We start from the raw sequence: 18,528 nt of genomic DNA, 5'->3' as shown, positions 1-18,528 counted from the left end.
ACATGAAAAATGAAACACTTGTGTCACATCTCATAAACCTTGAAGTTTTCTGAATCAAAACCTCATGTTCAACGTGCTGAATTTAACCGCTAACATTACAATATTAGAAAGCGATGCCTCCCTCCTCATCACCAGGGTTACCAGTGTCTAAACTTAATTATTTCTTAGCAAGAAAGCTACCTGTTTAAAGTTTATTGGTAATGTTGAAATGCCCTCTAGTTGACAGAACATGTAACAACCACATGCTTATAGTGGCATTGGCAATGCATATGCCTCTATATATGGTGTATAGATACATATAGTTATATTGATACATTTGAGTATTAGAACTTGGAATGTAATTTAAATATGAAAAAAAATAAGGAATGAAATTTGAATGGGGTTATAGAATTTAAGGCACTAATATGCAGTAGTACTCACCAGCACCTGAAAACTATGATGTGTAAAATCAGTGGAGTTTGCCCCTTTTCACTTGTCCTTGACAAGTGTTTGATTTAAATGAGCAAATGTGAGTGAAAACTAATGCCTGTCACTAAACATACTTCCCTACCCAAAGTGTTTCTGAGACCTTTCTTCATGCACTGTCACTTTGTGCATGTATTTTTGTTAGAATTCAGCTATCACAATGAGAGACTGTTCAATTAATTCAGCTACAAAGTAACTTTCCATTCCCATCAGCTCATTAGTTTTTCTCTGCTCTTGATGTTTGCATTCTAAATATACTCGACGGACTGTCAATTAAGTCTGCTGCACGCAATTTACCCCCATAGTGTACATTTAGCATGCAAAACAGGCAGACTCATTAATTTTTACCTAATGGTCTCTGGGCAAGAGGGCCAAGTCTCACACAGCAGATGCTTTTTAATGGTTCTTTTAAATGATTATATTCATAACAGTACATGTGTGTGCTTCATGATGCTGGTAAGACTCTACAAATCATTGCTGAAAGAGCTGTGAGTAAAGAGGCTGCCTTGACACTTTTATTGTATTGTTATCTTCCAAACACACAATTGAGCCTTAGCTTTCTTTAACTCAGCTTGTTTTGTGTCTGGAGTTTGGTAAGCACTGGCCTACTTTCAGTTGTATTGTATTGGGAGCAGAGCTCAGCGAAGCACAGCAAATAGAAACTCTCTCCTAAGTCTAGTTATTTATGTAATTGCACTTTAAATGCTGTCTTCTTTAAATTGCAACCTATGTGTTTGTGTTGGTCTGAAGTCTGGAGCAGATAAATAAATATGATGTCAAGGCTGTGAAACACATGAGAGAAGTGGAAGGGTTGTGAACTGGATTGTGTTATTATCAGTTAAAGCAATGTGTCCTGGAATAATAAAAAAATGATGCAACACAGCAGTTTTCCACTTTAGCCTGGAGCACCTCAGACAGGAGATGTCAATGTGACCACTCTGTTTTCACAGATTTAGTGAAGTTCCAGATGGTGTGGCTGAAAGAACACAATGGTCATCGATCAGAAAGCTAATGGCTGTTTTAATGCTGTCCCCCTTCCTGAGTTGTTGTTTTTTCTTCCTGAGTGAGGCCGTGTTTAAATGTTTCAGATTTCAGGAGTATGGAACTTGTTGTTGCTGAGTGCTCCACAGCCTTTTGTTGGTCTCCACAATTCAGAGAGCATAGTTGTGCTGTGGAAGACTGCACAGTTAAGAAATAATAGGAAGAGTTGTTGGTCAAAGTCAGTGTGAAAGGCAGCACAGTGCGAGTGTCCACAGAGGATCAAAGATGGACTAGAAAGGTGAGATCAAGACAAAAATGTTTTGCCTGGAACAGTGACAGGAGCTGAGTGCAGACCACTGACACCTGCAAGAGAACAGAGAGACAAAAGAGATGAGAGTGGACTGGGTGACATGGTCTGTCATTGTCTTCTCTGAGATGTCTCAGATCTGAGTTGAAAGCTTTACAATGCATTGGAAGTATGAATAACTGAGAGAAAAGGGCAACTGATGCTGCTTTAAAGGATAAGTTCACCCAAAAATTAAAATCCAGTCATTATCTACTCCCATGCTAAACAACTGAAGTAGATGGAGACTTGTTTTAAAGCGAAAAAAAAAAATAAAAACATCTGGGGGGATCAGGATTAGTAGGATCCTCTGCTTCACAGGGAGAGGTTTGAATGAGAAAATTTAACCTTGAAAATTCAAAGTTCAGTGTTAAGATGGTTGTTTTTGATCCAGCAGTCAAGCTGTTGTGATACTAATCTCCAGAGAGCTTCAGTATCTCTAGTTAACATCTACCCTGACATTTGACTGACTGGCATCAGTGCACCTACTGTCTGAGAGAAGGCATGTGAGATGCTCTATGACTATTTAATCAGTCAGTGGAAAACTTTGAAACAGTTTTAGCATGACAGTTTTATTTTCATTTTAAGATTTCTGTGTCTGTTTAAGACTGATAAATGACTCATACTGAGCCAATTTTCGAAAACGAGATCAAGTAACTGAGTGGAAAAACGGTCTTCTGCTGTCACCTCACCAGTGGGTGATTTTCAGTAAAGATTTTATGAACAATGTCTGGAGTTAAGGCCAACACACATACACACACACACACACAAAAAGCAGAGAACACAACTGGTGTGTAGTTTAAGAAGCTTACAACCCTTTCCCAGACATACTATCTGATTAATGCGGTTTGGGTTTTTAAGTAGGTCTGCTCCTTTTTTTTTGTCTTGTTTTGAAGGGGAGCGGAGGATACTGGTGTTGGATGTGGAGGATTCCTTTGTAGTTGCCTGGGAGGTGGTATTTAAGAACGAAGCTTTCGCCTCAAGGAAACTACACATGCATAAAGGAAGGGTTTGCATTAGAATGAAGCTCAAATGCACAATGGGACAACCCTGAGCAGCTTGTATGGGGTTTCAGTCTAGTGCACATATAGATCTTGTGTGAAAACTGACCCAGTGTCAAACCCACACTTACTGTAGAGTAGTCAACAGCTGTGTAAGATCTAAGATGTATCCTTCCTTCCTTCCCTCCTTCTTCAGTGTCTAAGAAACACGGCAAGCTGATCACCTTCTTGCGCTCCTTCATGAAGTCCAGGCCCACCAAGCAGAAGCTGAAGCAGAGAGGCATCCTCCGGGAGAGGGTGTTCGGCTGCGACCTGGGAGAACACCTCCTCAACTCAGGACATGATGGTGAGAAACATGCACACACACCTCAGAGCCGAAGTATTTATTTTTTGGTTAACAACATAAATTCTCAAATGGTGGTCAGGTCCTTAATTTACCCAGACCTTGATTTACCGCAGAGATAACTGACCTTTATCTGCAGCAGGCTTATATTAGAGGCAGGCTTTGATTCACAATTTTACAGACACAGACACAGCACACACTGTATGTAAACACCAGGCCTCTCTGCTTGTAATTGAGATATTTGCTGGACTAAAGTCCATACCAACATTAATCTGCTGCAGCCACATTGATTTTCGGTGCTCTCAGCAGCATGATGTCTGGCAGGTGAAGGATGTGAGTGGAAGGATAATGGTGTCCTTATTACACTGTAACATAAGCTCCATGCGGCATAATGATGCCACTCTGCTGGTGAAGCTTAATCAATAACTTAATTTCAGTTCATGTTGACACCAACTTGAAAACCCATTTATTCATGTTAATGGATCATATTCTGTGTCTGGACATGAATGGTTCTCATCCTACCAACACATTAGCTCACTGTGATCATATGTTAGTGTGATGAGTCCTGTCCATTTAACAAGCTTGTGGTCACAGATGTTGGGCGTTCTTCATCACGGTCACACATTCGAGGGTGAGGGAGTCGATCGTTGGCCTCTGTAAATCCTGCCTTACCTTGACATGGAGAGATAAGCCACTCTGTCACACTTAGCTAGGTCAAATGGTCAGAGTGTCCAGACTTCTTGTAAGACATAAATGATAACTATGATGTTATGGAGCGAGAGAAACATGGGTAATAGTTATGATTTGTGGTTTATAATAGGGATGTGTGCAATTAGTTGACTAGTCGGTTAAACATTGCTACCCTCACTAGTCGGCACCAATAGTACTAGTCGGTTAAACTTATTATTGATATTGTTTTATAAACATACACACTTTAATTTAACATAATTTGCCCTGAAATGTCACTTCTTCCTAGACAAATGCTGCATTATAAAAGATTTCCATCTTTTCCTAATGTTAACAACGCTGGTTATCTGTTCATCTAAGTTGTGATATACTCAACATTTTTTCAGACAGTGTTAAACCTGATAGATTAAACTGCTCTCAATTTTGACTTTTTTTCTGAAAGTTTTTTTACTTATAGACCAGTCAATTCGTCAAAATTTAAACTTATGTTACAACACCAGACAAATTAGTTGTTTACAGAAAATCCGTTACGTGTAAATAGAGCACTGAACCTTTGCTGCTATACAGACAAATCCAGGGTATGGACAAGTCGCTGGGTACTTTGGTGGTAGTACTAAGCCCACATTTGAAACAGTGATGTATGTAAACAATTTCACTTTTATCAGATATCTTGCTGTCATCAGCTGCTCCAGCAGGAGGATTTGCTGCCTTTTTTTGACTTTTATGGCCGTAAATGAGTCTTTGGGTTTTGGACTGTTGGTTGAGAAATGAAGCAACTTCAACATAAGACATCACTTTGGGCTCTGGGAAATTGTGATGAACACTTTTCACAATTCTTTGACTTTCTATTGACTAAATAATTAATCATGAAAGTAATCGGCAGATTATTCAGTAATGAAAATAATCGCTAGTTGCAGTCCTAGTCTTCCTACATGGGTCTGATGGTGAGCCACCATCCTGCATATCTCTTGCAAACTTGGCACTGTAGTACATTTTTAGACCAAAATTCTTCATTTATGCTTTTTATTGTGAGTGATGCATTTCTTCTGATTTCAATACAGACAAAATGCAAACAAATGAGGGACTTTAAGGATTTAAGTTATACTCCCTCTGCCGTCAAGATAATAGTGGCACAGTCCAGAGCACAGCACATAAATGAGCAAACGAGCTGTCTATATTCAGTGCCAAGAAGTTTTCACTTTTTCTTGCTGTTCTTAAGTCGGATTATAAGTGTTGTTTAACAGATCAAAATCATCACTACAATCAGCTGAAAGCTGTTGCTTTGAATGCTGTTTTTTTATTAGAATTTAAGTGGATGAATACTTGTTTTATGTTCAACACTGAGTTCACATTCAACAAGATGTTGTGTATCTTTGTGATAAGAGGATCTCATAACAAAATGTTCCTACATGAAGGAGAGGATTAATCCACCCTCACTGTTCTCTCCTCTGCTGCAGAATGCCAACTAGTTTCTTCGAATCTCGCCTTGTTTTCTCTTTTCGCTATGTGTGGAATTCGTCTGAACAGCTGCTTCAGCGAGTGTCCCACTCTCTGTCATCCTCTGAATGATGTGTGAGCTGTGGGAGGCCTGGGAGCCTCCTTATACACATACACACCATCCTTATCTCCCATACCCATACACACACACACGGATAAATAACATGTCTCTGTGATTCATGGTTGCTGAAGGAGAATGAAGAAACTCTGTGTTTTTCTGAGGTTTTTCTTTTTTGTCTGTCCATCTCTAACACACAATCACTGGCTTTGTGCTTTAAAGCCAGATTTGATTGGCTGTCTCACTCACAGACAACATGTTAAGTCACTGTTTGTTGGCCTTCAGCCTATTTTCTACATGAAGCAAACAGCACAAAATTAAAAAATGAAATAAACTCTGTTTCTACTTTACAAGGTTCAAGTGTTTCCACCCTCAGCTTGACAAGTGCTTCTTGTCCAAAAGCACTATAGAGTCAGTTATTCACACTGTGTTCTCACACATCAAAAAGGAAAGTCATCCTATTCTTGACCTTGTAGCGCCCAGTGAAGACTGGACAAATATTGAATGATGTGTTATGTGGTGACATGCTGTTTTTCTCTTTACAGTGCCCCAGGTCCTCAAGAGCTGCACCGAGTTCATCGAGAAGCACGGTGTGGTGGACGGCATCTACCGCCTCTCTGGAATTGCCTCAAATATCCAGAAATTGCGGTAGGAGACACACACTGTCTATATACTGTATTACAGTATTTGATTCAATTGTTTATCAGGATTTCATCTCTGTGCAGACATGTCCTTTGTCATAAGAGAAGTTCACATTTCTCCCATATTCGCCCTCATCTAAAGGCTGATAACGTATGAATTCCATCTGGGATTATTGCATCTGTAGAAGAATAGAGACACGTGATTTGCAGTGCAACAGTTGTTGCTCAGCAATAGTTTTTACTATCTAATGTCCTACCAGGAGAAGAAAATTGGCAGTCAGATGGTCAGAACAGTTGTGGCTTTTAAAAACAAAATATGTGTTGTGGACATGTTAGATGTTATTGTTTTGTTCTGCTATGCTGTGATGTGAGGTGTGTAAAAGTAATGCTGTGTATACATGTAAAATATTGGAAAGGATTTGGTTGTTGGTGTTGGAGTGATTGTTCAATTGTGCCCGCTTATGTAAGGATGACCACATGCAACGGTGTAATTTCCATTTTTACAGTTTGAGTTTGATTTCCTCACTAAACTGCATCCCTTGATTATCCATATCCTGTCTCTGTTACATATTGTTGTGTTTGATGACCACATATGAGGGATCATTGCAAACAATGTGTTTATACTGTATATCGACCAATATATCTATCAGAATGTATTTTACTCCCTAATATCAGTATCAGCATCAGCCCCCCAAAAAATCCAGTATTAGGCTGGGCCCTACTCACTTATCACAGCAACATTAAGCTTAGTAAGCAGCATCACATACATTTAATTTTTTTTACCCCAGGTTTTTGCCTCTCAGGCCATATAGAGTCCACCTACTGTATATGCACTTAAGTCACCAGGTTATTCAGAGAAACCATGGGGGTTATTGGAGAACACATTTACAGGCACTGTAGTAATCTGGTTACTGTACACCACCACATATACAATCAGATTTCTCCCCTACTCCTCAAAGCATAACAGTTTCTGAATTTAACAAATATTTGAATGATCAGCAGTAGAAACCAACTCATTTAGATTTTTTGAGGCTACTTAGTGTTAGTTTCAGTTTTAGTCTGAATGAATTGAAGAGTAAGGAAAACTTATGGATACTATTAAGGACTTATAATACAACTTGACAAAAAAACCTAAAGCATAGGCAGTTAAGGTGGGTGTTTCTGAGATAACAATTGATTGTAATGACTAAAACTGTAGTTGGAGATATAAATCCAGCCTAATCACAGTCAGTTTAATGAAACTAAACCTAATTTCAGGGTTGGAGCGTATTAAAATGTAAGCCACATTTTTAAAATCTTTTGTTTTATGCAAGGCAAGAAGTTGTTTTATTATGCTTTATTTTCTATTTTTGTAAAAAATAATGTAAATACATTTTACCCACGTAGGTGTTTTGGTCAAAGAACCTCAACCTGGGAAAAATTGTATTTATTTATTTATTTTTTTGAGAAGTACTATAGCTATAGCTACTTTTTTTTTTTTTTTCCACTAAAAAACTACTGAAATGCAACTAGACTGTTTTTCATGTCTTGTGTCCATCCATCAAACCAAAGCAGTCATTCATTGGTGCATTTTTCTTCAGATGCAGTCAGTTTGTTGACTCTGCCTTTGCCCTTTTTCTCTTTAATCAGGCACGAGTTTGACTCGGAGCAGATCCCCGACCTGACCAAAGATGTTTACATCCAGGACATCCACTGTGTTGGCTCGCTGTGTAAGCTCTACTTCAGAGAGCTGCCCAACCCCCTGCTCACCTACCAGCTCTACGAGAAATTCTCTGTAAGCAAAGCCTTCTCACACACCAGTTTTTACCTCTAATTATCTTGACTTTCTATGCTCACTAATGTCTCAGAGGAAACTGGTAGGATGACACCTACAGCACGGATCTTATATTTTTGCTTTCTCTCTATAAAAAAGAAAGGAAATTCCTCACATTTCACTTGTTGGAATTTCTCAAATTGATCTTACAGTTATGAGTCACAGACACCCCTAAAATCATAGCATTATACTTGACACACCCTATCATTACAAATGCAGCAAACCGCTCTGTGTGTGTGACTTGGAATGAAAACCCTCTCCAAGCACAACAGAGCCGTCCCTGAAGATGAAGTAAATGTTTGCTGGTTGTTATGGCAGCTGGGGAGAGGGAGGGGATGTGTGGCTGCAGACTGATGTCCCCTCCGTGCTCCATGCCGCGGCGTGAACCTGGGATGACAAGTGAACAAGCTTAATGTTTGTACACTCAAACATCCCACCATTTATCTCCCTCTTCCCTATCTCCCCATCCCTCGCTTTGTTTTCACTCTGAAGGATGCTGTATCAGCAGCAACGGACGAAGAACGACTCATCAAAATCCATGATGTCATCCAGCAGCTTCCTCCGCCGCATTACAGGTCAGTATAGAAGCACACTGCCCCCTATTGGCCGGCTCAGGAACTGCCAGATTACAGATGCACACTCATCTTGTGCATTCACATCAGTTGTCTGTTAATGTTAAGATCAAAGGCTTTTGTAGTGCCACACTGCATTGAATGAAATCATTGAACAGGTCCCAATGGACCTTTGGTTGGTTTAGTTTACTTTATAAGGATCCCCATTTACAGCTTTCCAGCAGGGAGTCTTCCTTCCTTATGAAAAAACTTTACATTGTGGCAATACATAATAACAATTTACATCAAAACACATTACAGCACTACAAACTAAACAGGACAAGACTACAACACACATCCAGTCATAGTTGTCATAATTGTGAACAACTGAAAATATGTTTGTAGATCTCTATATGTTCATATATTCTCATCAACACATTGAAAAAGGAAATTATATATTACTAACATTACCTCCATACATTTCATTAGTTTTTGAATATGTTCAGTATTCCAAGTAAAAAAAATCTAATTTTAGTGGGGGGTTTTTGTGCGATATGTGTGAGTGAGTTCTATTCATGCAAAAACTTGGCACAAAACGATTCGATTGATTTTCTTCTTGCTTTTGGCAATACAATATTTTTTTTCTGTTAGAGAAGTCATGTGTATCTAAACTGAAAGATATATTCTGACACAAAATCAGCGAAGTCTTTGTTGGTGATGATGAATTGAATTTCCTTTGTGAAAGCAGCCAGTTTGCTAATTTCTAAGTGACATTCCTTGGAGATTTGAGCACACAGTGAAATATTGATGTTCTGAAGAGGTAGCTCTATCATGGCCATTGGCTTGCACATCACTAGTGGGAGCCAATTAAGTCTGAATAAATTAATATTTGATTCGTAGGACCCTGGAGTTCCTCATGAGGCACCTTTCCCGGCTGGCAGCGTTCAGCTACATCACCAACATGCACAGCAAAAACCTGGCCATCGTCTGGGCACCCAACCTGCTGAGGTGAGATGCCACCTGCCTCCATAGACTGTTCTTTGTATGAATGTTTTGCATTGTAGTGAATGTAACTCATCACCTAAAGGCTGTCTTGAGATTTTTAGTAAGTTCCCTGTTATCTGAGTGACTTCCTTTAACAAAGTGCATCTCAGGATAATTCTAATTACCTTCAGTTTGACCTACATGTAGTTGAGCTTATGTGGGTGTTTATACTACTCATATTAATGATTTCTCAGACTTGAATCAGCCGTGGTCATGGGCTCTGTGCAGCAGAAAGTACCGTCCTGCTTTAAATGAGTCATTCTGCCTGAATGGAAAAATTTAAGCAGCTGTTTGTGGGAGGCTGACAAACATCAGATGCTGGAAATCCATCTCAAAATAATTGAACACAAATAAAGTAACTCTAAGTTAAGTCACTCAACATAATCAGCTGGAGTTTTTGATTCACTACCTTTTATATTTTACATTTCTTTCGAGATCTCTTTACCTTACCAAACAAACGTAATTCCTCCCTCTTCACTGTTGTTTGTCCATGATTGTTTCAGGTCTAAACAGATTGAATCTGCATGCTTCAGCGGCACCGCAGCCTTTATGGAAGTCCGAATCCAGTCAGTGGTGGTGGAGTTCATCCTCAACCATGTGGATGTTCTCTTCAGCACAAAACTCAGCACACTAATCCGAGAGGGAGCAGGTACATACAGGCATCAGTTAGATAAGACCCCTGCTTGAATTCTCATTCCACTACCCACTGCTGCATCTGCTTGAGCAATAAACACGGTTCTGCATCACCAGGTCACAACTCATTGTCAAGGCCCAAATCCCTGCTGGTGTCATCACCCTCCACTAAACTGCTGAGTTTGGAGGAGGCCCAGGCCAGGACGCAGGCTCAGATCAACTCTCCAGTTACTGAGGACAGCAAGTACATTGAGGTGGGCGAAGGTCCGGCTGCCCTGCAGGGGAAGTTCCACACTGTCATCGAGTTTCCCACCGAGAGGTTTGTTTAATCCTATTTTCATTATGACGACAATTAAAAGATCTAAATTAGACACACAGACGAACATATAGACATCTATCTTTCAGTGCAGATCATCTGTAGATTTGTTGCAGAGAACATGTTTAAATGTCAGTTAAATAATAGTCCTGGAATGCGTCTCCCTCTGCTGGTTGCTGGTAAGACTGCATGCAGAGTCATAATTCCTCCTACACTGGGTGGCCAGTATCTCACAGGCCAAAGCTGTGACCCTGCTGTGTCCTGTTTCAGACTTGGGTAGATATCTTAGAAATGAAGATGACCTGAGTTTAAACACATAAAGCTTAAAGGGCAGTTAAACAGATTAATGTTACTTATAATTTTGTCCTGCTGTCTAATGATCTGCCAATGAGATTTATCTATGAATAAGTCAAACTAACTGTACCCTGCCTGCTTGTCCACCACCATTTTATTATCACAGGAAGAGGCCTCCTATTAAATCCAAGAAGTCTCCTGTGGGTAGTTGGCGTTCTTTCTTCAACCTGGGCAAGTCTTCCTCCATGTCGAAGCGCAAGCTGCACCGCAACCCCAGTGAGCCCAATGAACTGAAGGCCATGGCTCTTGCTGGTGAGTTATTCCTCTAGGCAGGAATAAAAAAAGACAGCCATTTTTTTTAAATCACCTTAATGTTTATGTCACTAAAAAAAGCTGAATGTTGATATCTTTGAATTGATATGTTTCAGGAGGCAGAGGAGACACAGCAACATTAAGATCAGCCAAAAGTGAAGAGTCACTGAGTTCCCTGCATAATGTTGAAGGTAATCATCTGTGTCTTGCACTTCACTTTGACTCAGCATAGCAAGTTTAATCAGTCAGTGCTGCCCCCAGCATACTTCAAATGCTCTTTCTACACTGTAGCCTAGATTCAGACATGAGGCCTTTTAAAAGAAATAGTTTCTGATTACATTCTTTTCCTCACTCAGGAGAGTCCAAAGTGTACCGTCCTCGGCGGCCGCGGTCCAGCAGTGATGCCCTTTCGGCCTCCTTCAATGGCGAGCTGCTGGACAGCCGACAGCACTGCAACTCCTACGACAACCTGGACGCGACAGAGGACAGCGACGGAGACGACGGGCCCATCTGTGTGCCTGCCCTCATCTCACCTCCCCGCTCAGCTGGTGAAGATGTGGACCTCAGCCCGCCGGACATTGGCATGGCCTCCTTGGACTTTGATCCCATGTCTTTCCAGTGCAGTCTCCCCGACACCTCCTACGCTTTCCCTCTAGATGACTCACCAGCTGGGGCCGAGGGTTCCGTATTAAAGAGGAGCCCTGGTAGCGTCTGTGGCAAGACCAACGGCTCCGACCTTATCTCTGCCGCCTTCCTGGGCAGCTTGACCTCCCCCTCGCTGTCCACAGACTTCAGCCGGGCTGCTGGAGAGAAGAAACTGACCACATCCTGTTCTTACACTGATAAACCCACACAGGCTGTGTCACCTATTAAATGTGGAAAGAGTTTGACACCATTTGCCACTTCAGAGCTTTTCTCTACAGAGATGCCTGACAAGAATACAACTGGACAGGTTGTGTCTCCACAACCATTATCTCCCCGTTCAGTAGCCAAGGACTCTCCTCCCCTGATGGGCCGTGTTCTGCTGAGGGCAGCTGAGCCGTCGCTTAGTGAAGCTTTCCAAATGGAGCTGCACTCGAAGCTGGCAGCCTTTGACAGTGTGGACAGTCACGAGCTGAAGGGAGACGACAGCATACAGCAGGCGCCAGCTGCCAGCAGCCACGAGCACCAGGGTAGGGAGCAGAGAATTACATTTTTAAGTGTCGTTTTTGGAATGTTTCTGACTCGTCACTGTTATGTTTTCACTATGTAGATTACAAATAAGGTGATGAATTATGTTATTAATAATATGAATGATTTTCTTCTAGGTTAAGTTTCCCTGGTTTGCTTGAATTTCATCTAAAATAAATCTTTTCATATGATGCCTGAACACCACGCTTAACTTTTCCCCTCTTTTCCACTCTTGAAGCACCTTAATACCAGCCTGCCTGCTTTCATATCTTTTCTTTACCCGCTTTTGCTGATTCATTCTTCAACTATAGATCCCTTGTGTTTTTGTGTCCCTGCCAGGAGTCGTAGCTCCGGACTCTTCAAAGGACCTCACCCCTCGTTCCCTCAGCTCTACAGCTCCCACTACTGCCCCTCCTCCTCCCCCTCCTAAAAATGCTGCCCGCATGTTGGCCCTCGCCCTCGCCGAGTCAGCACAGCAGGTTTCCATTCAGTCCCGGTCCTCTGAGCCCCCAACACCAGTGTCCCCTTTGCAGCCACAGGAGGCTTCCTCTGATATCCAGGACTCACTACATCCACTGGTCACACATTTCCAGGCCTACTCCGAGGAGGGAGCAGGCAGGGGAAGTTCCCCACCACCTAACAGCACTGCTCCGACTGTCACCCCAGCCTCATCTTATCCCCTGACCTCCAGTCCTACAATCAAGCAGCAGCCACTAGAGTTAACCAGCACGATTACCAAGCTATCAGACAGTGCCAAGTCCTCTACAACTCCACCTGGTACACAGCCAGAAACAGACTCCACTCCACCAGTCACTCCTCTTTACAAGTGTGCCCCACTCTCTAGTTCAACCAGCCTGACTTCTCCAACCAGGAAAAGTCCAGAAAGGCAGCAGCAGCCTCTCACAGGACAGATCCCAGTCCGTGCCAGCTCATCCAGTACCACTCCAGCCACTACCCCCAGTGGCAGCTGCAAAGACACAGGAGTTGTACCACAGCCTGTTCCTGAGGTAGGTGTTGTATCAGTTTCATATGTAGATAGGTACTTATGAATTATTAAGGGTCATTATATTGTTACATTGAGCTGCAGTAAGCACAATCAAGATTGATTAATAATTCATATGCAGGATAACATGAGTGAGTAGGCATAAAGGAAGAGTTCAGCCTTTTGAGAAATCTGCTTATTAGACGCATTTGAGATCTGATCATTCAGACCCAATTCAGAGGTGGTCTTGGCCACATGTGATCACATTCTTTGAGCAGTTTTTATGCATATGTGTCCTGGGCCACATTGAAGGACCGCCTACTCAACTGACATTCTCTATGAAATAAGAAGAAGTCACAACAGGCAGAATGGATTCTTGTACACATGAAACATGCTGTCTGTTTTACAGTTGGTTCACTATGATACAAATTATGTGTTTGTGCTGTCTTGCCTGCCAAGGTACTGCTTCAGCTGATTTCACCATTTACACTAAATTTATGAAAGAAGACAACATTTTATTAATGATGAATGTCAAATTTTACAAATACAGCCAGCGGTAACCATTATAGGCTACTACTTCCCTTGTGGTGAAAGTCCCCAGACTCCCTTATAAAATCATAGAATTTTGTGAGTTGTTGAGTTCAGAGAAACTTGATATATGTTGTGAAACACTGCCTGCAACAAATTCTTAATTGTCTGGGCCTTCTTGTAAATTCCTTAAATGTTAAACATGAATTTAGTGGTGACTCAAGATGTTTGTGGAGACCAGTTATAATGCCAGCTGTGACATGACATACTTAAAGCTGTCCGCTTGTGATTGGGTCACCTGAGATGCACTGGTGACACTGGACAACGCCTAACTGAGGTGTGTGGGGTCAGGTGTTTATGATGACCTCTTGTCCTACTGCTGCTACACTAAGCTTGTTGTTTTCATTAGTTAACAAGTGTCTGTTTTGTTGTGTTTTTTCTCAGGTCAAACCGGAAGAGACCGCCCCACTCCCAACCCTTCCAAAACCATCAGAACAGCCACCTCCAAAAATTAAAAAGCCCAAAAGGCATGCTGTCTCACTACCCCAGCATCAAACACAAACTCAGCAGCAGAGCCAAGCTCAGACACAGCCTTGTCTTCCAACACAGCTTCAACCTCAGGCACAGCCTCATCCACAGTCTCATCCGCCGTCACAGCCGCACACGCAATCTCAGACACAGGTCCAACCCCAACCCCCACCTCAGCCCCCCTCGAAGGCCAGCGCAAGAGTGGCCCCCACCTCTGCTGAGCCTGTTGAGAAGCCTTGGGAGGCCATAAAGCCAGTACAGCCCTGTACAGAGTCTGCAAAGTACCATGACTCATATGGACCAGCGCCTGCACCTGCACCTCCAGCCCCTCCTGTCCGCACCATAGAGAGCAAACTGGCCACAGCAGCACTCAGCCAAAGTGAAGCCTCTTACCACATCCTGGGTGAAGGTCCTGTACCTGGCCATCTGGAGGATGCTCTGCCTCACCATCCTCTTTCTCCTCGTAAATCTTCCACGCACCAGCCAGCCTTCCTGTACCACGCTAAAGGAGAGCCAGTCTTAATTGAGCCTCCAGGAGCTGCATACTACCACCAGAGGCCTGTTCCTTTGGGCCCGCAGTCCATGCCACACCACTACCGGCCAGACAGCGTGCCCCCACACCTCTCCTTTGTGTCCAAATCTGAGCCTCAGATACCTTACAGTGCCCGAGTAGACAACAGATACAGCACTTTAGGCCCCAGGTCCTACCACCACTCTATAAAGTCCAGAGGAAACACCCGCAGTGTGTACGTGTCCCCGGGGCCAGGGCATCAGGGTTATAGCCATGACCGAACCCATGGCTATCCCACCATCCGCAGAGTGCACTCCCTCCATGTTCCTTCCACTATCCGCACAGTGCCCATCCAAAGGACTGAAGTTCCTCCAGATGATGATATGTTCTTCTACCACCGGCCCATGTATCCGTGTAAAGCCTACCAGCAGCCCACGCAGCAGTCCTCACAGACAGACTACCACGTCACCCAGCTGCAGCCTTACTTTGAGAATGGACGGGTTCAGTATCGTTACAGCCCGTACTCCGGTTCAAGCCCTTTGGAGGCGCCTTACTATGACATTGACCCTTACGGCACCATCCGAGTTCGGCACATTCACTCCTTTGGCCGGGATCCGGGAGCCGTTGCTGGCCGACCGGGTGGAAAGGCGACTGGGTACCACTACCTCGCTCGCCATGTGCTCCCACCAGGGAAGGAGCACAGTTTTGTGAGTAGGGATATGCCCCCCGGTCATGGGACCAAGGAAGCTGCTGCTTACCTCTCTTGGGACCCAGAGGAGTCGGAAAGGCTTCGCATGCACTCCATCCGCAGAGAGAGCAGAGCAAGACAGAAGATTAAAGGCCCTGTCCTCTCTCAGTATGATAATGTGGGCCTGTTTGCACCAGCAGATATATCAGGCTATGAAACCCTGCATCTGCGCAGTAAATCTGACCCAGGTAAAGCTGTGCTGGTTGCAGCCGAGAGCAAAGATGGCCGCTACCTCCCCAGACATATGGTGTCAGACCCTGACGTCCTCATGTACATGGAGACTGACAAGCATGTCCAGGGCAGCACAGGGGCTGACAAGTCAGATGGGCTGGCCAAGCAAAGCAGTTCCAAGAAATGCCAATCCTCTCACTCCCTTCCAGCGACTCTGAGCCACAGTCTCTCCCATCAGCAGGAGAGCGGCCGACATGAGGCCAAGTATGAGACTGGAGACGACAAGCAGACTGGAGACAGCAGCAGGTCCAAACACTGGCAGCAGGAGTATCCCAACAAGAGGAACTACCAACCACGTTACGAGTGTCCTGATTCCGACCACCACCAGAATAAAGTGAAAACATCAAGCGGCTACCACAATGCAGACGACCAGCCCTCAGCCCCCCGGGAACAACCCACCCGCTCCAAACCAGAGCGATCACACAGCGTCCGAGAGCAGCAGCAGTACAGCCAGGGCAAGCCTGAGCTGGACAGAGACTACTCATATCAGAAACCCGGCACTAAAACGACGCAATCCCACTATGATAACTTGGACGATTACCACCCAGTACCTCAGCCTCAGGCCCCTGTTCAAAAACGTGGAGGCTCCGGCACGTATCCCGCCCCAGGATTCACAGCGAGCAACAGAGCGTACTCCACAGCACTGGGCCAGGGAGCCTTTATCCAGACTGACCTGGCCATGCAGAGGCCAGAGACAGAGATCCGTACAGAATGAAGCATTTAGGGGGGAAATGTGTGAAATTATCTTTAGATACGTAGAAGAAAGACTGTTGAGCTATGGTTGAGCAGCCTCTGCAGGACAGTGGACTGTCGTATCACCAATATTTTTGCTCCTCTGTATTTTTAATGAATTGTAAAAATTGTAAGACTTTTTACAAAAAGTCCTGAATGTACCTGAAATTATTGTCCAAGAGGTCATATTATTGTGATTAATTGAGACAATAGCCAGTCATAAATGTATATGATATGAAAGACGTAAGGTACTTTTACAGAATCCACAAAATGTAAAATATATATACATATATATGTATATATATATATATGAATAGAATCGCTAGTAAAAAGGGATTTTTAGTTGTATTTTGTTTTTCTTTTTAGGTGTGGCGCTGGGTATGAGCATCAACTGGGATTAAGGTTTGCATTTTAGAAATGCATGCACTCTCTATCTCTTACAGAACAGTTCTGTGTACTTCATGATCCATTGTGTTTTTTCCTGGATGTTACAGCACAAGTTATCGAAGGAGGATACATGTAGGTCATCACATCCTCCCTCTGCTAATATACACAAGTAGGCGGTACGGTGTGTCCATGTTTGTCTTGAAGAATCCGACTGGGTGTGAGGTTTGACGAGGAGCTGCAATGGGTTACTTTGAGTTAATATAGTGGTTATCAATGTTTAATTTTCTCTGTGACTGTGCCATTTTATGTAACTTTGCTATAAACAGATTTCAGTGACTTCTGATGGAATGTTTTGGTACTTGTTTGTTCTTCATTGGAAGAGGGACCAAACAACTTTGGCACAGTTGTTGCACATATGGGATAAAGAGGTGAAGATAGATGAATGCCTGTTGTACCTTATAGATGTGTAAGCAGATGTGTAAGAGGTTATTTTTATTTACATTTTTTTTCATCACATTCACGGTACTTTCATGAACTGGACTGACTGAATAAAGCTGAAAATATTGTCCTCTCAAACAACGTGGTGAAGAACATGTTGCCGCTGATTTGTGGGAAAAACAACATGGTGATGAGCCTTAAATTGTGTTCCTACAGACCATATTTTGTTTTCTGTCATTGTCAATCCCATTGTCATAATGCACAAACATTGTGATAACTAGATTTAAAATCACTTCTGATGATTCTTGACAGTTCAGGGTTGACAGGTGACTGCTGGGGTTATTTAGTTTTGTATTGCCTCACTGGTTCTGACTTAAAACAATGAGGGAGGGAAATGTTTTTTTAAGATGTCTGGGGCCATTTATTTTCAGGCTGGAAATCAATGTATAGTACATTCATCTGGTAATACACACATGCCCTTCTGGTTCAACATGATGTATGGATTACAATATGTTTCAGATATGTCTAAATCCAGGTTGTACTCTGTAACTGTTTGACTTCTATATCGCTTGCAGGTTTTGCTCCTCTTGCCTTATCTAAAGCCTCTACCTTTTCAGAAGGGGCATTAAAGTAAGGCACCGTGTACTTGAATGTGAAAACACTCTTGTCTCAAACTAGAACTATCTAAAGTTAGATATGAAATAAATAAAACTGTTCAGGAATAGCTATAATCCATGTCTTTTAATATATGCGTGATGTTTCTAATGCACCTCTGCTTGGTTAAGTCTGTTAAATCCTTGAGGAAGGACAGAAATAAAAATGACTAAATTTAGTTTAGGAGACAGGAGCACAAAACAGTGCCAGAAGTAGTCATGAAGTGTAACATTGAAGGTATAACATAATAGCTGTTTGTTGTCACAAGCAGATGTATTAGTGACCTGGAGAGGGATGGTGGGTTAAGGAGGCAGAAGCATTTTGGTCATTTTGCTACAGGGCGGCTGGGGTTGCCCTCAACATGGATGAAAAACATAGACTGGCTTTAGAATACTTAAAAATTGGATCTGCAAATGTTTTATGAAGGAAATACAGTTACCACATTTATTAGACATCAAGGATACATCAGTGTGTTTTGGTGAGTGAAAGTTAAATTTAAGTTTACTTTTATGTGTTTACCGGAAAACTCCACAGGGCACCTTTAAAGACCCTCAGACCAGACGTTTTAATAATATTGGGAAAGTGTGCTGAAACATCTTTGTGTGTATAAGCTAGGATCTCTATTGTACAGATTGTACAC

General features: G+C 42.7%; 1 protein-coding gene across 3 annotated transcripts in view; it reads left to right on the top strand.

Moving 5' to 3' along the window:
* arhgap32b (Rho GTPase activating protein 32b) overlaps nucleotides 1–17,965 on the top strand; it is a 123,546-nt gene extending 105,581 nt beyond the window's left edge. For all 3 annotated transcript variants that reach the window (XM_073479121.1, XM_073479120.1, XM_073479122.1), the window contains 12 exons: nucleotides 2,987–3,136; nucleotides 5,921–6,023; nucleotides 7,646–7,790; nucleotides 8,322–8,404; nucleotides 9,281–9,388; nucleotides 9,928–10,073; nucleotides 10,175–10,376; nucleotides 10,834–10,979; nucleotides 11,096–11,170; nucleotides 11,336–12,151; nucleotides 12,489–13,156; nucleotides 14,104–17,965. In XM_073479121.1, the coding sequence (XP_073335222.1) occupies nucleotides 2,987–3,136; nucleotides 5,921–6,023; nucleotides 7,646–7,790; nucleotides 8,322–8,404; nucleotides 9,281–9,388; nucleotides 9,928–10,073; nucleotides 10,175–10,376; nucleotides 10,834–10,979; nucleotides 11,096–11,170; nucleotides 11,336–12,151; nucleotides 12,489–13,156; nucleotides 14,104–16,392 (4,931 nt within the window). In that variant the 3' untranslated portion in view covers nucleotides 16,393–17,965. The remainder of the gene's footprint in view (nucleotides 1–2,986; nucleotides 3,137–5,920; nucleotides 6,024–7,645; nucleotides 7,791–8,321; nucleotides 8,405–9,280; nucleotides 9,389–9,927; nucleotides 10,074–10,174; nucleotides 10,377–10,833; nucleotides 10,980–11,095; nucleotides 11,171–11,335; nucleotides 12,152–12,488; nucleotides 13,157–14,103) is intronic.
* The last annotated feature ends 563 nt before the right edge of the window (nucleotides 17,966–18,528 follow it).

This window comes from Pagrus major, chromosome 13 (assembly GCF_040436345.1).
Source record: "Pagrus major chromosome 13, Pma_NU_1.0".
Taxonomy (NCBI): Eukaryota; Metazoa; Chordata; class Actinopteri; order Spariformes; family Sparidae; genus Pagrus; species Pagrus major.
The sequence above is the reverse complement of the archived record's forward strand: the minus strand, read 5'-3'. Positions and strand labels throughout refer to the sequence as shown.